This window comes from Carassius auratus, chromosome 41 (assembly GCF_003368295.1).
Source record: "Carassius auratus strain Wakin chromosome 41, ASM336829v1, whole genome shotgun sequence".
Taxonomy (NCBI): domain Eukaryota; kingdom Metazoa; phylum Chordata; class Actinopteri; order Cypriniformes; family Cyprinidae; genus Carassius; species Carassius auratus.
The window spans coordinates 16,286,724-16,304,195 of NC_039283.1; the positions used below are offsets into that span (position 1 = coordinate 16,286,724).

Genomic DNA, 17,472 nt, shown 5'->3' on the forward strand with positions numbered 1-17,472 from the left:
GTTATGATATTCAGTATCAATTATTTAAAAATACTTTCTTTGAAAATAGCATGGCACATAGCAATACAACCAATTAAGTTCTTTCTGGATAAGCCTGTACAAAAGTTTTAACTTGAGTGTTTTTATTTATATACAGTTAGAATAGTTTGATAGGCTTCTTCATAACATCAATTTCTCTTTTAATTAACATTTACATGCTGAGTGAATTGAACTAATGCATAAGATGTGTGTACTCACTTGCACGGGATTTCATTGCATTTTGCTTCCACAGCGACAATGCAAAACTCTGCTCCAGTTGGAGATATTGAACCTCAACAAGTCTGAACAAAGTCAATATCTGAAGGGATGTTTACTCTCTTCCTTATACACATTTATCCACTTTTTCAGGAACTATGTGCCATGCTATGTTTATACAGTATATATATATATATATATATATATATATATATATATATATATATATATATATATATACACATGTACGTTTATGAGTCCTATAAAAGTCAAATATACCATACTGTGCAAAATCTAGTCCCACTTTATATTAAATTAAATTAAATTAAATTAATGCATTTAGCAGATGCTTTTATCCAAAGCGACTTACAGTTCATTCAGGCTATCAATTTTTACCTATCATATATTAAGTTGCCTTAACTACTATGTATTTACATTTAAATAAATAATTTGGTACAATGCACTTATTGTTTACATACATGTTTTTACATGGTACTTATATTTAAAAAAATACCTGCATGTAATTACATCTGTAATTCATTTGTGTTATTACATTTATAATTACACTGTTGACCCATCCCTTACACCTTGACCCACCCTTAAACCTACCCAAACCTCCAAACCTGTCCCTAACCTTACTCATATCCCACTTCAATGTCAAGTGTTTAGCAATACAATATGAACATAATAAGTACATTTTACTTATTGTTTTTATTTAAGCACATAGTAGTTAAGGCCACTTAATATGAAGTGGAACCAAAAATCTTGTATATGACCACCCATTGCCTTTGACATAGCTTTTAGAGTAGCTCTGCCGGTAGAGTGAGATAACTGTCTTTTGCACAGTACTGTACACGCTAAACATACATGTTCCCCTTAGTGTCCATATAATGTCTGTTTGATAAGTAGAACTTAAAAATAAACCTTTACCTTAATTTGTGTACTAATTATGTAATCTCAGTGATCTCTATAGGTTTTCACATCATCACCATAATGAGATATTTACTAATATTTTTCAAGAAAAAAAAGGGTACATGTAGTTAGTATATTTATGGTTTATATATATTATAGTGTTATGTTAAAACTAATAATTTGTCATTATCCTTATTTCAGTAATTGATTATGTAACTTTTCATTTTGTGTCAGTGCCATCCTCACAGTAGTTATGTGTGAAAATTACTTTTAGATTAAAAAAGACAAACTAGCACTAGAGTCTTAAAGCTGTGATATGCTAAAAGCTATTAAAACAGTAAAATTATAGATAAGTGCAACAATAAGTGGCAATGGCAATAGCATAATGGTTAAATTTTGGTTAAGATCCAGATCTATAACCTCTTGACCTGTGGAAAACAAAAGGGACCAATGAGTAACTATGACAACAAACAAGGTGGAGGTGTGGTCAGTGAATTGCTATGACAACTAACAGGGGTAACCAGAGAGACAAAGGAGGCCACACAGAAAACAGTGGCAAAGCACACACAAGCTGCAACCAAATTCAAAGGCTGCATCCTTCGAAGGCCACGAACGTTGGATAGAGATGGGACACAACGGATTCGGTCGGGTTCAGGCTTAATTTATGTCATCTTACACGGGCTTCGGGCCAGGCTCGCGTTCCGATTTGCGAGGTAATCTAGCGATCATGTGTTTCGATTAGCGTGAGAAAGATGCGAAAATGAATGCTACGGATGTGAAACGGAGGTGAAACGGAGGCTTGCCTCTGGCGATTACGTGTTGGTTGCACCAGTGACTAAAGAAAAGTCTGAGGTGTGGAAAAGTTTTGACCGTGTTTATAATGAGAATAATGAGCCAGTGGGTTATATTGCTGGACACACCATCAGTGACCGCAGGAACGCACTGAAGACATCTAAAGTGCAATCATTTTCCTCCACAAATACATGTAGACCTAGACTAATCTTGATGAGTAAAGGTTTTAAAAATTATAAAAAAATAATAGTCTTAAATGCATAATGTAGACAGAATATATAGGCTAATGTTGTCATTATTCTTTTATTAAATGTCAGCTGATAGTGGCAAAGCAAGTCCTGTGGAGCCAAATAGGCTACCCATCTTAATTTTGAGTTTATCTTCATTTAATTTGTTAAGAAAGACTCGTTTTTATTGGTGTGTTGGCCTTTTTATAGGCTAAATGAGCCTGTGCCTATTTAGAGTGCTGAGATGTTACGATGTTACAGAGGACTTATTTTATTTATTTTTTCCAACTTCCAAGTGGCCTATAGTCTACGTTAGTCATGAATAAATTGTTAAAACATCTATAAATGACTAATTCTTGACAAAAGGCAAAAGAGCTGTGTGCCTGCACACATTTGAATAATGTCTGGCTGTAAACGGGTTCGGGCCTTTAAAAAGGGCCTAACTTTTAAGGCCCGATTACAGCTCTAGAAGACTGTTCTTGTCCCCTAGCAACTGTGACAGCTGCCGTTGCTCAGCAAAAATAACGTTTGTACGGGACTGTTTTAAGTTATATTCAACTGCCTAAAAACAAAACAAGATTAAAAACCTGTGTACATGTTCACCAAAATTTTATACACATTTTTCTTTATTTTTACATTTGTAATATTACTAGCTGGGCCACATTAACAATAGGGATAGGCGGGTCTGAAGCCCCGGGGCCTGTGATTTGCTGTGGAGTAGATTGACTGGCCATCGGTGGCACCAATCGCCAAAGCCCCACCACACCCCCAACTTATTAGTGCTATTATTTAGTGGAGCTTTTCTGTAATTCCATGCATTACCATTACAAACTGAAACATCATGTTTTTGTATTTGGTTTACCAATGCATTTATTCTATATTTGAGTTTTGCACCACCCGTGCACATAGGCCTATCTATCAGCTGATCACTGCGCCTGATGTCCACATTCACCTACACTCTTAACTTCGTTCTGATGTAATCTGGAAATGGACACACAAAGGACAATCTTCGAAAAGTAAAAAAGCTATAAAAATTTTTTTTTAAAATGTGAGAGAGGAGCTCAAAAAGGAAAAATATTTCAAAGACAAAACAGGGAAAAACCCCAGCTATTAAGCTGTTTTACTAAAGCTGATGCTGAAGTGCAAGTTGTCGAACAACAAGTGGACTGGGCAGATGGAGCAGATAATTTTGGAGACGCTTATCAGTTCGATTTGGTGAACTGTTTCAAGAAGATCCGGTTACATCAAATGATTCATTCGCGGACCGGATATCACTAAACTGCAGTGTTTTGAAATCTCACAACAGATCTGGAAGAGAAGACAATGCTGAATAAAGTCGTAGTTTTTACTATTTTTGGACCAAAATGTATATTCGATGCTTAAAAAAATTCTATCTGACCCTCTGATGTCACATGGACTACTTTGATGATGTTTTTCTTACCTTTCTGGACATGGACAGTAGACATCCTACACATAGTTTCAATGGAGGAACAGAGAGCTCTCGGACTAAATCTAAAATATCTTAAACTGTGTTCCGAAGATAAACGGAGGTCTCACGGGTTTGGAATGACATGAGGGTGCGTTATTGATGACATAATTTAGATTTTTGGGTGAACTAACCCTTTAAGCAGAAGGGCAGAATTAATTTTGGTAAATGGCCAGTTCATACAGCGCCTGACTAAATTTGAGTTCTTTTTCGCATTTATACACTGAAGACTATTCAGTTTATTTGTACGTTGGGATGAGTAGGTCGATTTCTTATGTATCTTTGTCCTGTTGTAATTTGTGACTTTACGTGTCTTCAATAAGCTTGTTTTTACTAATGCTAGTATGAAGTTTTGTGATACTGAAATTAATAACAAGAATTATTCAAATTTCAGTGCATCAAAAATTGTGATATGATAAAAATCCCATTTAAACTATATATCATTATTATGATGGGAGCCCTGCAGTAAGTCATAGCCCTGGGGCCCAGTGAGGTCTTAAAGCGACTCTGATTATTACATAATTACATTATCTGAGTAAGAAGAAAATAATTTTTACATTTCAAAGTGTAATCCATAATTTTTCCTCAAATTAATCCTTTTGTCACAGGCGCACAATGATTTCTGGGGCATGCAAGGCCACAAGGGATCTTTATGTTGTATCCTCTGCAATTATAGGTCAAATTTAAGAAGCCTTCGAATTGGGACAGCATTTGTCGCGCCACATGTAATTGGCATTCGAATGCACTCTTTGAAGGACACCTCCTTTGAATTGGGTAACATGTAACAACTATGATAATGTACACATCTATAAAGGCTGAATGGCCTTCAGAAGTTTCAAGTTAGACAGAATGACAACATTAATTGTAAATATTAAAAGCAGTTAAATTAACTCACTTGTTTCGATGATGAAACCAAACAGCAATCAATCCAACAACCATTCCGATCCCAATGACAGTCCCAATTAAAGCAGTACCCCATCCAGGTAAACCAGCTGAAATATAGTCTATATGTAAATAGAAAACAGATGGAACTTGAATTTAAGTATTAAAATTGATATAATACAAAGCCAACACATAGTCAATAACAATAAACATTTAAACTAACTTGACTGCTACACTTTACTTCATTTTTGGTACACTTTACCATTATGGTTGCCATCTTGTGTTCTCTCAAGGCCTGTAACTTCAGACAAACACACACAAATGCATAATATGTACACTGAATTAGAAAAAATAATTTCAAGGTGCATGTATATGATGTGAGACTTTTTAATATTTACCTGTGTAATTGATAGTACAGTGAAACTGTAACGGGAAAAAAAAAATGTTAAAACCTCAGGTTTGCTTGATGCATTTAGTACTGATTGGCTTGTATGAAATATACACATTAGTTGTTAATACCTGAATGTCGTCACAGTGAAGTTGCCACTGCAGGTCCTCGCAGGCGCTTACTGTCACATTCTGGGACGTCATAGCCACAACAGGTCTTAACTTTTTCCCATCTGAATGAGCAACACATGTTCCATTCTAGGCAAAGAACCAAAGAAGTCATTTCAAATTCATTTTACTTTTCTTATATTATATTGGAACAATTTTGTTCTTAACAACCAAACGTGCCTACCACCAGATGCCACGAATATTCGCAGTCTCCGGTTGGGATGTTCAAGGGCACGGGGTAAGTGAATCCCTCAGTCGTGCGCAGACTCTCACATGAGGTCTCCTGCTCTGCAGGACATTCTGATAAACACAAGATACCATTTAATAACAACATATTTCGAGAGTAGATAGGTCGAAATGTTAGGTAGAAATTGGATTCGTTTCGTTTTCAGCAGTGATAATTTAGATACGTTACGGGAGTTCACCACGCTTATTGGTAATTAAGTTTTATAATGCTATGTTTTTTTTTTCGGTACAGCTAACTCTTACCTTCATTTTTTCCAGAAACCTGACTATATCCCGTTAATGTAATTATCGCGAACATAAAAACGGAGAACGGCGTTGGTCTCATGGCTGTGCTGCTCCTAACCATTCCTGCAGCCAAATGCGGAAATGATGAGGCGCTGTGAGGCTGAGACAATGGCGCTATAAATTCAGACAGGACGTGATATTTTAGTGGGCAGAGCTTAAATGAGGCTACAGCGTGCGGAATGAAATTCATACACGAGGAGCTTTTGCATAGAGAGTGACGTGAAAAGTTAACAGGCAGTGCAAACATAAACTACAGATACAATTGATTGAATTTCTTCCAACAGATTTGATTTGTGAATGCTATGGAGCCATTTATTAAGCCTTCAGTATAAGGTGCAGTTCAGTTTAAAGAAAATGATTCCTCAGTTTACTGAATGTATAATTTTCTTAATCCCTGTTAGTGCTTTTATTGTGAGTTATCTGTGTGTATATCATTTTTATATAATACACATATACCTAGTATTTAAAAGTTTAAAATGAATAGTTCCAAATGTCCACTGGCATTAATATCACCAAAAAACTGTGCAGTGGAAACTTCATGGAATGGGTTTCCTTGGCAAAGCAGCTGCATGCAAGCCTCACATCATCAAGTACAATGCCAAGTGTCGGATGTAGTGCGATCCAGCACATTAAAGATCTAGCAGTATATTTCACTGTACAAATAAGACACTTTTTTTACCTTGTGTGCACCAAACCCATCTTAAGTGTTTGCTGCTAAAAAGCTATTTTTTTTATTTATTTTTTTCCAACTGACCATTGAACCCAGTCCCATTTAAAGTTCCAGTCATGTCTAGCAAATAAATATGCTGGAGTTTTTGGATGAGAACCTGCACAGGGCCCTGTCCTCAATCTCATCAAGCACCTTTGGGATAAACTAGAATGTAGATTGTGAGCCAGGCCTTCTCGTCCAATATCAATGCCTGAGCTCACAAATACTCTACTGAAAGTATGGGCAAAAATTCCCACAGAAACATTCCAAAATCCTGTGGAAAGCTTTCCCTAATGAGTGGAAGTTGTTATAGCAGCGATGGGGGACCAGCTCCATATTAATGTATTTAGAATGCAATGCCAATACAATCCCTGTCGGTCTAAAGGTCAGGTGTTCCAATCCTTTTATCCATATAGCATATACAAGGCCGCCAGTAATACTCAGATTTGATCATTTCATAATAAATTAGCAAAGTCAGTTACAACTGTTTTTTCATGCCAACTTTGTCTGTAAACCCAAAGGAATCTGTCTTGACATTAAATACAGTGAAAGTGTTATCACAATAGTAAGAGTTACAGTAATAGTAATTGTAATAGAATGTTTGTGAATTCAACCTGAAATCATTAATGTGTGTATGAGACACATAGCTGAGTACAGGAAGACACAACGAAGAACAAAGAGGGAATCCACGATCCAACACAGCAAGGGAACAGAACACAGGGAAGAACCACAACGATCTGACAACATGAGACACCAGTTACTGCACTTAAATAGACTTATACAATGGGATGCAGGTGGTGCTGTAATAGACTCCAAAATTTTTGCTCTAAGGGAATTTCACAAAGCATCTTTGTGCTAAAATTAGCTCCTAAATCTGTGAAACATTAGGAGTAGTGAAGAGGACTCCTAAGCCACTAAGGCCAAATCTGAACTATCCTAAAATGGCTGTTGCTATAGCAATCTACCTTGGAATATACACATTTTAGAAACACTTTTTCTAATTGGTTTGGTTTGGTTTGGAGGTTACCCCAACTCCAAAATGTTTGATTAATATATGTTCTCGCGTCCAGTTTGGTTTTCTTTTGTTTGCATGTCTTGCCATGATTTTTCTGCTAATTAAAAGGCTGTTTATATGCACATTACCAAATTTGTATTAGTTGCTTAGTCACAGGAGAAAAAAAAATTCCACATGAAGTTGTGAAATCACTGCCCATGATGGACAAATCCTTAACCACTGGTCTATAGTACATTGGGCAGGGCATCCATATGCTAACATTCATCGACCTCAAGTATGGTTTATCATCTGAGATATGTATGTAGTAACTTTACATGGCAGCTCAATCTAATGTTAGTCTAGAAAAAAAGTGTGCATGTTGTGCGGAGTGTGGAAGCTGAACAGTGTGCTTGGGCTCCTGTGTGACAGATGGAGGCACCGCTACAATCATTTTCTCATAAAATATTTGTCATTTTTAATCATACAGATAAGAGTAGGCTAATGCATCTTTTGTATTTCATAAAAGCTTCATAAAATCCATCACTTACCCGTATCTAGCACACTTTCATGAGATTGGGTTGTCTATACTATAGCCTTTGATTTATATTGATGTGTACATTATATTTACAATGTAAAACAATTGCAAAGTTGTGAAGCTGAGAAGACGAGCAGCACCGTGAGAGTTGTACTGGCTGTGACTCATCATGTGATCTCATAGATAGCTCTGCTCACAAATATTAACATTGTGGCTCTGTCAACATGAAATACCAGTGTCAATCAGCTAATCATATCTGAATAGTGAATTTGATCTCAACTGCAAAATTTGAACTCAAGATGAGGAACCAAAGAGCAACATCATGTAAAAATTTACTCTGCTGATGACCTTTTAGTGACACACCTCACATACAAGAACAATCATGCAAACACGTCTATTGATGTGGGCATGTTTTTTTGAATTTGCTAAGGAAGCTATTAGCGATTAAAAAAGTTGACTTTTCTCTTCAATTTCACACTTTAATGTAAACTGAGAATATAAGGCATTTTTAACTTATGAATGTTGATACCAATTTTCCTGATGTGAATGGATGCACATCTCTGCGTTTAATCTTCTGTATCTGTATTTACACTGTAAAAAGTTTAACTATTATTTACTCAATTTTTTTGGTGAAACATTTTTACACTCAAAAAAATTGAGTAAATTTTAAAGCTGTGAAATCAATGAAATATACTGTTTAAATTGAGTAATTGTCAGTAAAAAAATTAAGTAAATCTGAGTAACTGAATTACTTTATATGAGAAATAAAATTAATTGGATATAATCAAAATTATAAAACACCACAACTGTAATTCTATGTAAAATAAACAAAAAATATTGAGTAGATATAATTGAAATATTGGATGAAATTTTACCAAAAAAAATGTGCTACGTTTACTACATGTAAAAGTGAATTTAACTTAATATTGGACTATAAATTATCAAAATGCTGCATTCACTTTTTTTTTTTTTTTTTTACACCATTTACCCTTTATAATTAATATAATAAAACCAAATAAAGAAAGAAACACATTTTTTATTGAAAATTTATTTGTCAATTAAACATAAGACAAAGTCTAAAATCAACCTTTGAAACATTGTATCCATTTTAATATTCCAGTAGATTGCAAAAATTAAAAACTGTAAAGTAGCCATAAGGGAAATGATTAAACCTTATGAAACATTTCATCCATCTTAGTATTCAAGTAGATTACATGTAAAATACGATAGCCATAAGAGAAATGACATCTTCGTTCCTGGTGCATACCAGCCATTTGCAGTCACACTCAACATTAAACCATAAAAAAATATAAAAGCAACACTTACATCAATATTAAAGGGATAGTTCACCCAAAAAGATGATGTTGTCATAATGTACTCGCCCCCCCGGGTTGTCCCAAATCTGTTAGAATTTCTTTCTTCTGTTGAACACAAAATATATTTTAATGAATGTTGGTTAACAGATAGTTGAAAGTTGCCATTGACTTCCATAATAGGAAAAAAAAAAAAAGTATACTATGCAAAGTCAATTGCAACCTTTAACTGTGTTAACCAACACTCTTTAATACTTGGCTGAATGTCACGTCACTTCACTTAAAATATCTTTTGTGTTCAACAGAAGAAAGAAACTCGTACAGGTTTGGGACAAATTGAGGGAGAGTAAATTATGACAACATCATCTTTTGGGGTGAACTATGTCTTCAACAGAATTAATCCGATAACAGAAACACTTCCATCAGGAATACCCATTCTGTGGGATGACCATGAACCACTACTATGCAAGAAGATATTTTTTTAACCTCTGAACATTAACAGAGTTTTGGAGGATCCAGCTCAAGAAACAGTTTTTGGAACAACTCAAGTGAGTACAGGGTCCTTCTCAAAATATTAGCACATTGTGATGAAGTTCATTATTTTCTGTAATGTAATGATAAAAATTTAACTTTCATATATTCTAGATTCATTGCACACCAACTGAAATATTTCAGGTTTTTATTGTTTTAATACTGATGATTTTGGCATACAGCTCATGAAAACCCAAAATTCCTATCTCAAAAAATTAGCATATCATGAAAAGGTTCTCTAAACGAGCTATTAACCTAATCATCTGAATCAACTAATTAACTCTAAACACCTGCAAAAGATTCCTGAGGCTTTTAAAAACTCCCAGCCTGGTTCATTACTCAAAACCACAATCATGGGTAAGACTGCCGACCTGACTGCTGTCCAGAAGGCCATCATTGACACCCTCAAGCGAGAGGGTAAGACACAGAAAGAAATTTCTGAACGAATAGGCTGTTCCCAGAGTGCTGTATCAAGGCACCTCAGTTGGAAGTCTGTGGGAAGGAAAAAGTGTGGCAAAAAACGCTTCACAACGAGAAGAGGTGACCGGACCCCGAGGAAGATTGTGGACTGAGTCTGGAGTAGAAACATCCAGAGCCACCGTGCACAGGCGTGTGCAGGAAATGGGCTACAGAGAAGCAGCACTGGACTGTTGATCAGTGGTCCAAAGTACTTTTTTCGGATGAAAGCTAATTTTGCATGTCTTTTGGAAATCAAGGTGCCAGAGTCTGGAGGAAGACTGGGGAGAAGGAAATGCCAAAATGCCTGAAGTCCAGTATCAAGTACCCACAGTCAGTGATGCTGGTATTGGTCCACTGTGTTTTATCAAGGGCAGGGGTCAATGCAGCTAGTTATCAGGAGATTTGGGAGCACTTCATGTTTCCATCTGTTGAAAAGCTTTATGGAGATGAAGATTTCACTTTTCACCTGGCACCTGGCACCTGCTCACACTGGTAAATGGTTTACTGACCATGGTATTACTGTGCTCAATTGGCCTACCAACTCTCCTGACCTGAACCCCATAGAGAATCTGTGGGATATTGTAAAGAGAAAGTTAAGAGACGCAAGACAAAACACTCTGGATGAGCTTAAGGCCGCTATCGAAGCATTGTGGGCCTCCACAGGCTGATTGCCTCCATGCCACGCCGCATTGAAGCAGTCATTTCTGCAAAAGGATTCCCCACCAAGTATTGAGTGCATAACTGAACAATTATTTGAAGGTTGACTTTTTTGTATTAAAAACACTTTTATTGGTCAGATGAAATAAGCTATTTTTTTGAGATAGGAATTTATGGTTTTCATGAGCTGTATGCCAAAAGCATCAGTATTTAAACAATAAAAGACCTGAAATATTTCAGTTGGTGTGCAATGAATCTAAAATATATGAAAGTTTAATTTTTATCATTACATTATGGAAAATAATGAACTTTATCACAATATGCTAATTTTTGGAGAAGGACCTGTATTTGTGGGTCTTGGGATATCTCAAATCCAATGTGACTCCTGAAAGATGGCAGCAGGCTCTGCTGAGATTCCCAAGATTACGTCGCTGACTGCCCCATTATTGTTCCGAAGGATGTAGATTTTTATGACCTCCTCTGCCAACTCTGCGTGTACGAAGACGGGTAGATCAGCTGAACCCTACAGGCAAATTTTAAAGATAACTGGTTAGAGCTAACATTCAAAACTGAATGTTACAAGAAAGTGACAAATACACAAAACAAATAGCACCTGAAGAAGCAAACATTCTGTGGGACCGTATGATAGGTAAAATCTCAAACAAAGTTTACTAGGGGGAGGAGTTGCAAAAATTAACAGCATTCTTCTTAACAAGAGGACAGGTTAATTTTCTACATAGGGACATTTATTTTTAACAATAAACCTAAAAGAAAAACGAAAAGAGACCAACTGCGAGCTTCTATGCTGTAAATCAATGCTATAGGCTTTTATTGAGGTCTGCATTATTTCAACCAATTTCTTTATAAACATGTTTAATATTTAAGTAAAATGACTAATGGTTTTGAAACAAAAAAGCTTGTTTAATTGCACTACTTGAAAAAAATATGCATTGCATTAATCCTCACACTCAACCCTTAACCCTCTAAATAATTCTGTGGCTTAGTAAATATTACAGTAATATTTAACTTTATTAACTTAATAAAATCTCTGAATATAGTTCACTTGATTATACAAAAGATGGCTTTCCTGTAGCTCAAACAGTAGAGCGTCGGCGCTAGCAAAAATTTATTAAATTGTAAATGTGTACCTTGAAATGCAATGTAAGTTACTTTGGCTAAAAGTGTCTGCCAAATGCATAAATGTAAACATATTAACGGACTAAAAATACAACAGTTTATTTTAATCTAAAATGTACAGTTATATTTTATTTTTTCCACTAAAACAATTTAGTATTAGACTAACAAATTGTTTATTTATAATACACATAATATATTTGTGAAATTTCTATCAATTTATTTAAGGATGGAAAATTAAACTGATCTGTTTCAGGGAACAAAAATATTACAAATAATTTCAAATCAAAATGAATATTTTTAAACACACTCTTAAGAAATTTAGTAAGTTTACTCAATTAAAACAATGTACCCCTCCCCCAGCCTCCGCTGTCCTTCAATACCCACCAGGTCTGGATTTGTTACATTAAAAAGCTTACGGTTTTCAAACTTTTGACCGATATTGTATGTGATCTAGGTTTCAGTGCACTAGAATGATTTTACAATGGAGCAGGTCTTAAACTGTCCGACTCCCTATAGTGGGAGCTGATTAAAACGCACCAGTCTATGTTATGTCCACGCCATTTTAAATACTTTTGCATGGCATATTTGTAGTGGTGATTTAAGAGCTCATACTTGAGTTCGTGTAGTAATTATGATGTTTTACAACAACGTGACAGCTTTTGTCATTTGAAAGTTCATAAATGAAGTGTTCCCTTTTGACAAGCCACTGACCCCAAAGGGGAACCTGTACAAAATCGTTTTCCATTGGGCATGTATAGTTATAGTTGCTTGACCACAGTACACTTATCGATATACTTTCAAATGGCGGTTGAAATAAACGGTGATCCAAATAGTACGAACGTTAACCCACTCCAAAAAAAAAAAAAAAAAAAAAAAAAACTAACATACATATGGCTGCCCCACTAACTAACTTCGAAAACTACACTGTTATGTACACGTACACACGGTCAATGTTTAATCAACTTTTGAAAACATTTTTGCAAATATACATAGTTATAAAAGGACTACGTTACTTACAGGAAATTTGAGTAATGCTGTTCACGTCGTTGCTGAGAAAAGCAGTCCTTCAGTGACAGGTGCCTCTTGTTTGAGCCGCGAAACTTGTTAAACTTCTTAAGATAACGCAAAATACAAACACAATTGTTAGGAAATCCTTAATAATTAACTTCTGAATTAAACATTACAAACATAATTAGTATTAGCTGGCTAAATTACATAACGTACCACGAAATGAGAGGAGTGCGGGTCTTGCCGTTGCTGAGGAAAGCCGTCCTTCAGGTGACTTCGATTAAGCTACGAAACTTGTTGAATATGAGGTAAAATACAAAGACAATTGTTAGAAAATGCTTAATAATTATTAACTTTTTAATAAAGTGTTACAAACGTAAGTAGGATTAGCTGACTAACCTTACTTACCAGGAGCTGTGAGGTGTATGGCTAGTCGACGTCGCTGCTGAGGAAAGCAGATTTTTTTTTCCTGCGGAGCTGAACACGTGATCACTTTAGCCGCGAAATTTACTCAATTTATTTAAACTGTCATTTATTAAGCTGGAACTTTATTTAGGAAAATTGGTTGGAAATACTTAATAATTTTAGTTTCTAAAACAGATCAGTACAAGTAAATAATTATCAAATATTTCTATTAGAATTCACCAGAAATATTGAAGGTATATTAAAAATATAATTAGTTAGTTAAATACTTATTTATTTTCATTACATAAACTTAAATAATATATGTAAATTTTATAGAAATTATTTGTTGGATTTTTAATTATTCTTTTTAATCTGACCCACTCAAAATATCACTTAAATGATTTCAAAAGATTTTATTAAGTTAATATAGCTCTTTATTTTTGTGAAATTTACTAAGCCACTGAATTATTTTTTACAGTGTAGTACAGTACATAGTGATATCAAGTGGCTAATGAGAAAGGACCAGAGATCTAATAAAGGCACTAAGTGAAATATCATCGTATTGTAGGTGATATCATTTACGGCTTCAGGATGATAAGTTTGAGATAACAGCACGTGACATTCCAGCTGCTGACGTCTTCAGACGCTTTTCTACAAGTATACGTCTCTGCAGGAAAGTAATGGGAGTTATGAGATCAAGGTGTTTTTACACTATGATACCTGATTAGTTGATGTAATAGTGACGTTAGGTTTAGGGGTGAGGTTGGGGAGACTTAGGTCTCTGCAGAGCAAAAGTGGGCGTTTATCACCATGTGGGTGGTTTAAAACTGCTGGGTGTTTCTGAATCATGCAATCTAAATGATCCCCCTTACCCAACCCCACCCCTAAACCTAACGTCACTATTACATCAACCAATCAGGTATCATGGTGTAAAAACACCTTGATCTTGTAACTCCCATTACTTTCTTGCAGAGACCTATACTTGGAGGTTGGGTAAGGGGGATCATTTAGATTGCATGATTCAGAAACACCCAGCAGTTTCAAAACACCCACATGGTGATAAACGCCCCCTTTTGCTCTGCAGAGACCTAAGTCTCCTTATTCACCTTATTCCGCCCCGCCCACTTTTAATACTTCGCATTTCCGCATTTTGTCATCCGACTTCCGCTAAACCGATACGGCACGTCCGGTTACTAGTTTAGTAGTTGTACGATTGTTTATAGTTTGCTATAACTGTGGAGAAATTACAAAGAACGTTATTTTATAAATTGGGAGCACGATGAAAACGTCTTACGACGATCAAATGGTCTCAAATTGTCCCATCCATCGTCGCTGTTAACGTGGGTAATGTTAGACGATATGAAGAAGTGGCCAGAGTTAACCTATATATTTAACTGCCCTGTCAGGAGGAGTTGATGGAGCAGCAAGGAAAAATGATTTAAAAAAAAAAATGTACCGAGGCTTACCAGTATTTACATAGTGAGACAGTTGGTCGTGTACTGTTACACAGCGAGGGTTTTTTCGTCTTTTTAAAATTGAACGTGCAACCAGCCAGTCGAGCAGTCTAACCTCTCAGCGTGGTGCTGGTTAGTTTTGTGTGTGTGTGATGTTAATATACACGAAGTTATAAATGTTTAAAAGTATAATAACGTGTTTGATGACCATCATCAGACTAAGTATTTTGTCTAATAACTTAATTGCACAGTGGAGTAAGGTAAGTGAACGTTTATCAATTACACATTAGAAAAGGAGGAGGCTGGAACTTGGAAGTGAAAAACGCCTTATATCCAGGTATGCATAATTATTAGGCAGATTTTATTTTACAGATAAAACAAGCCTAAAAAAGATTATATATCACTTATAAAAGATTAAATGCAAAATTAATAGTTAAGATTGGTTTGGAATTGGTAAATTTTACAAAAAAAATATGATCAGAAAATCAGCTTGCCTCTTAATTCTGCGGTGTATATGCAAAAGGTAAGGTAAAGGTAAGATTTGGTTGGTGTACGTCAAGTCTAATCAATGAATAAGGTAAACGTCAAGTGTAATAATAATGAATGATTCTGAAATAAGACAACTGTGAAATCTTTGAAATGTATTTTAGGTTTGCCATGTTCTGTACAGGGCTGAGGGCCTGTAAGCTGCTCATCTGGGTTCCATCACAGCAAGTTACATGTGCCGCACAATGAGCAATTCTGTGCCAAGACTGTAGCTAGACTACAAACCTTTTATTTTAAGTGTATGCTTCCTCGTGTCAGATGAGTTTCAGACAGGCTACCTGCTGCTTTCAACAAGATAGTTGCAGCTTTGTAAATAAGCAGGAATGAGAATAATTAGGTTAAGGATAGGATATTAGGTAATTGGGGTGGGGTGTAGAGGGTGTGGGTGAAGAACTATATCAAATAAGTTGTTTTAAATCAGTTGTGTTAAACAAGAGACAGACTGTGATTTGTTTTTTAGAACATGGATCATTTAATATAAGTTGTATAAAATCATTTGTGATGTGTTGATCAGTGTTTGTTGTTTCCAGGAAGCAAGAGACACCTCCTACTGACCATCCTATAACATTTTATTTCCATATGTAATAAACCAAGATGGAATTAACTTGCAAACTTGACATGAGTTATTCCTTCAAATCAGAGATTAAAGATGAAAAAAAGATCAAATTAAGATAAATAAATAAAAACTATTTACAGCAGGTAATGTCAGGTGACACTGTAAAGGTTCATAATAACTATTACAGCAGGTAACTTTTGGTGACTTTGTAAAGGTTCATAAAAAATAACTACCACAGCAGGTAACTTCTGGTGACTTTCAGCAAGATCAGGGGCATGTGGATCTGATCACCCTCACAGCTGTCCACTGCATCACTGGCGGTCATCGGTACATCTGTGGAAATAATTCAACATTTTTACATTAGAACTTACAATATATCATGAAAATTAATATATTATGTGACCCGAACTTAGAACTGTGTGTGTGTGTGTGTGTGAGAGAGAGATGCATTAGAGAAAAAACAGTATACACACTATTAACTGTAGTGTTCAAACGTAGGTCAGTATCTGAATGAGAAATGAGGCTAGCTGGCCTGCTATCACCTGCAATCTCTGTAGCAGGAATAATGTGAGCTATTGTAATGTACTATAATATCTTGTACTACCCTAAATATTAAATAAATGGGTGGACAATGGTCATCATGGAACATTCGTTGTACTTTGTTAACTGCCTGTTACTGATCATAAATGTATTCATAGAACGGACTTCATAAATCTAACGTTAGGCGAGCAAACACATAGCTAGTTAAGGTTAGCTTACCCGAATCTGATAACCTTTCCATCCCCGGCGTGACCTCTTTAACGGGACATCGTAGTCGAGCCATTTCTCGGGGTAAAAGTGTTCGTCAGTCGCCTTCCCGTCCATGAAATGGTAACGAACACACATAAGAGCGCTTGGGTGGGCGCTTCAAATTTAGCGCCTTCATCCATTTCCTCAGGTGCTTCTCTTCTTTAGGTGGTGGGTGTAAATTGTAAAGTGCACCACAGCACTCCGACCGCGTCACAATGTGTTCGCTACATCGTTGGTGCAATTATTTTTTAATACAATTGTTATGCAGCCCCTAACTGAGCATATATCATACTTCTGTTCGTTCTGCGTTCTGTTATCTAGCCAGCCACTAGCTTAGGTACGTTACATCCGGTCCCTCAGCCGGAAGTAAGATGACAAAACGAGCGCAATGGCGGCACCGTTGTTGCCATGGAAAATAACGTTATAAACGCCTATAAACAGATTCGCTGCTGATAGCACGTGCAGCGGTCACGTGGTAAGACCCGTAGCTCTCATGAAACTCCTCACAAGACGCGAACGCTTTTTAGAAGTTGGGATCTCGTAATCACGGGAATTCCGATATGGGTATTGGTACGTTATATCCTGATTGCCCCCCCCCCTCCCCCAGCCCACTGAACGTTTTCGTGTCCTATTTAAACTACATCAGTTCCTAGCCCACACCAGTATGAGTGGCAAGGCTAGAGCAGCCTGCGCGTTCGTGACAGCAGCAGTGATCCATCTGATGGCCGGTTTTAAGATAATACTGTTAGCATTTGTTTTT

General features: G+C 36.1%; 1 protein-coding gene across 4 annotated transcripts in view; it reads right to left on the bottom strand.

The window, feature by feature from the left end:
• Positions 1-760: 760 nt before the first annotated feature.
• LOC113060220 (uncharacterized) overlaps positions 761-17,472 on the bottom strand; it is a 49,904-nt gene continuing 33,192 nt past the window's right edge. The window contains exons 1-7 of one of the 4 annotated variants that reach the window (XR_003278214.1): positions 5,597-8,382; positions 5,273-5,388; positions 5,053-5,178; positions 4,932-4,956; positions 4,796-4,834; positions 4,547-4,655; positions 763-1,574 (exon numbers count right to left, since the gene is read on the bottom strand). Coding sequence is in view for 1 of the 4 variants with exons in the window: in XM_026229122.1 (XP_026084907.1) it covers positions 1,547-1,574; positions 4,547-4,655; positions 4,796-4,834; positions 4,932-4,956; positions 5,053-5,178; positions 5,273-5,388; positions 5,578-5,866 (732 nt within the window). In the remaining 3 variants the exon portion in view is untranslated. Of the gene's footprint in view, positions 1,575-4,546; positions 4,656-4,795; positions 4,835-4,931; positions 4,957-5,052; positions 5,179-5,272; positions 5,389-5,577; positions 8,383-17,472 lie in introns of those variants that run through there. The other 3 variants (XM_026229122.1, XR_003278213.1, XR_003278215.1) reach the window with 3 other exon arrangements.